The sequence below is a fragment of the Electrophorus electricus genome, chromosome 19 (assembly GCF_041902795.1).
Source record: "Electrophorus electricus isolate QZ-2024a chromosome 19, ASM4190279v1, whole genome shotgun sequence".
NCBI classification, from domain to species: Eukaryota; Metazoa; Chordata; class Actinopteri; order Gymnotiformes; family Gymnotidae; genus Electrophorus; species Electrophorus electricus.
The window spans coordinates 20,055,248-20,057,500 of record NC_137515.1 but is presented as its reverse complement, the minus strand read 5'-3'; the positions used below and the strand labels follow the sequence as shown (position 1 = coordinate 20,057,500).

At 42.7% G+C, this 2,253-nt stretch overlaps 1 protein-coding gene across 2 annotated transcripts in view; it reads right to left on the bottom strand.

Annotated features, from left to right (window-relative positions):
• The window catches only part of golga7 (golgin A7), a 3,365-nt gene extending 1,414 nt beyond the window's left edge, over positions 1-1,951 (bottom strand). The window contains exons 1-4 of one of the 2 annotated variants that reach the window (XM_027001726.3): positions 1,840-1,951; positions 877-1,002; positions 396-548; positions 29-130 (exon numbers count right to left, since the gene is read on the bottom strand). In XM_027001726.3, coding sequence (XP_026857527.1) covers positions 29-130; positions 396-548; positions 877-1,002; positions 1,840-1,848 — 390 coding nt within the window. In that variant the 5' untranslated portion in view covers positions 1,849-1,951. The remainder of the gene's footprint in view (positions 1-28; positions 131-395; positions 549-876; positions 1,003-1,839) is intronic. The other variant, XM_081702900.1, reaches the window with a different exon arrangement.
• Positions 1,952-2,253: the final 302 nt, after the last annotated feature.

Here is a 2,253-nt window from a genome sequence, read left to right as displayed (position 1 = left end):
GGATGCGATGCATGTCACGAAAGGATACAACTCTCAGCCCTCTCTCTATGGGGTCAGTGAGCAGGAGTCCTAGAGGAGCATAAACCTTCTCATTTTGCTCCTGGATATACTTGGCAATCTTTTTCAACACCTAATTGATTAAGAAACCAAACACAATAGTTGCCTGTTAAAGTAAATGCAGTCACAACAAGCAAATTCTTTCCAATCTGGGTAGAACGTTTAGTCTGATTAGCCTTTGTGTCTGCAATGATAATACTTTTCAAGTGATTCAAAGATCACATTCTGCCAGCATGTTATTTTAGACAACCTTCCTTCACCATCCCATGCCAGTAACGGAGGCAAATTCAAATAAGGAGAAGGTGAAACTACTAATACAGCACGACACACAGATTTACTTTTTCATAGTGGGTCTCCATGCAAAGAAATATGGTGTAAGCGGTAAGGCAGGCCAGGCAACCCTCCAGATAGGACTTCCCCCCCAACTTCTCTGCCTCTGCATACAGGTTGTTGAGTGTCTGTATCGTCTCCTCAAACTGCTGCTTCTCAATCTGCAATAATAAAACAAAAACTTAAAGACTTTTTAAATGCATATGTATGGTGACTGTCTAGTGTTGGTGAATGAAAAAAAGCTGCATGTTTGACATGGGGGGGGGATTGGGGGGCCACTGGCCAAATCAAAAGAAAACAGTTTTTGTCCTCTCTTGAAAAACAACTACCATAATCCTTTTACACACCTTGTTATTAAGTTCAACACAGCTAGGTCCAAATATACAGTTGATAGTATACAGATAGTGTCACCCTCATCACATCCTCCCTATTACGTATTACAAGTGAATGTGTGGAGTTGACGAAGACCAAGTGTCAGGTTTGTCTCACCCTGGCCTCCAGCTCCGTAGGGAACTTGGTCTGGAACTTGCATACGGTGCCTGAGGTGTAGTCCCGCTGAACAAACACCTTGGAGGCGATGGCTGCTTGCTGTCTCAGGTCCTGCAAGCTGTGCGTCTGGTTGAGGAGCAGAGCATGGGTCACGGAACTCAGTCCAACAGTGCGCTGAGTTAAAGCAGTCTCATCTGAGCTAGCGCTGGGTGGGTCAGACCTTCCTGAGGCTGAACAAACTGAGGTAAACACTGCGCTGAGTTAAAGCAGTCTCAGCTGAGCTAGCGCTGGGTGGGTCAGACCTTCCTGAGGCTGAACAAACTGAGGTAAACACTGCGCTGAGTTAAAGCAGTCTCAGCTGAGCTAGCGCTGGGTGGGTCAGACCTTCCTGAGGCTGAACAAACTGAGGTAAACACTGCGCTGAGTTAAAGCAGTCTCAGCTGAGCTAGCGCTGGGTGGGTCAGACCTTCCTGAGGCTGAACAAACTGAGGTAAACACTGCGCTGAGTTAAAGCAGTCTCAGCTGAGCTAGCGCTGGGTTGTTCAGACCTTCCCGAGACTGGGGTAAACAAGACAACGGCAAGCTAAAAATAACAACCATTTAACGACAAAATACTGCAAGAATATATTGCAAGATATAATAACAACAACGAAAATCCAGCAAAAATGAAATACTGACAGTCAGTATTTTCATTGTAATTTAAGTCTGCTCCAGAGATGCTGTCTGATGTTAGATAACGACGCTAGCTGGCTGGCTGGCTAGCTAGCTAGCTAGCTAGCTCACATAGCTAACAGCTAGCGCTACCTAACAATACTGAGAGTGACTGCTAAGAAACATAGGACTTCATCTATAGTGTGTTCCGTTATTAGTTAAAGTTGGCTGTAATAAAAACTATAAATTGTGTAACATGTTCCAAATAAACCGAAAACTAATTTAAATAACCTAATATTTATTTTCACATACCTCCGCCATGGTGGCTGTTCCTCCGTTTCCGGCCTGACTGTCTGTTCTGCCTAGAAAATGGTCCGGTAGGAACGAGGCTTTAGATGTGTTCCACGTTACTAGTGTACTTAGAAACGCTGGGTTCCTGTAACAATGTGTAAATAAACATAGCAGCCTTTTCCTTTAGCCTTTTGTATACAGGTAATTATTTTAAACAAATAGCATAAGATATAGTTCACTAACAATAATTTGCTTTTATTGTCAACCTCATCCAATTCTAAAGAACCATAATTTTGCTGTACATAACTTTCATGTTCAGTTTTAATGTTGTGTGCAAACTAGCTCATCTGGATGTCTCGCCTCTCATCTTTTGTCATAATAAGCAATCAATTGTTATTATTTTTTAATGTGTATGAATTCTTGCAGGTCAATATG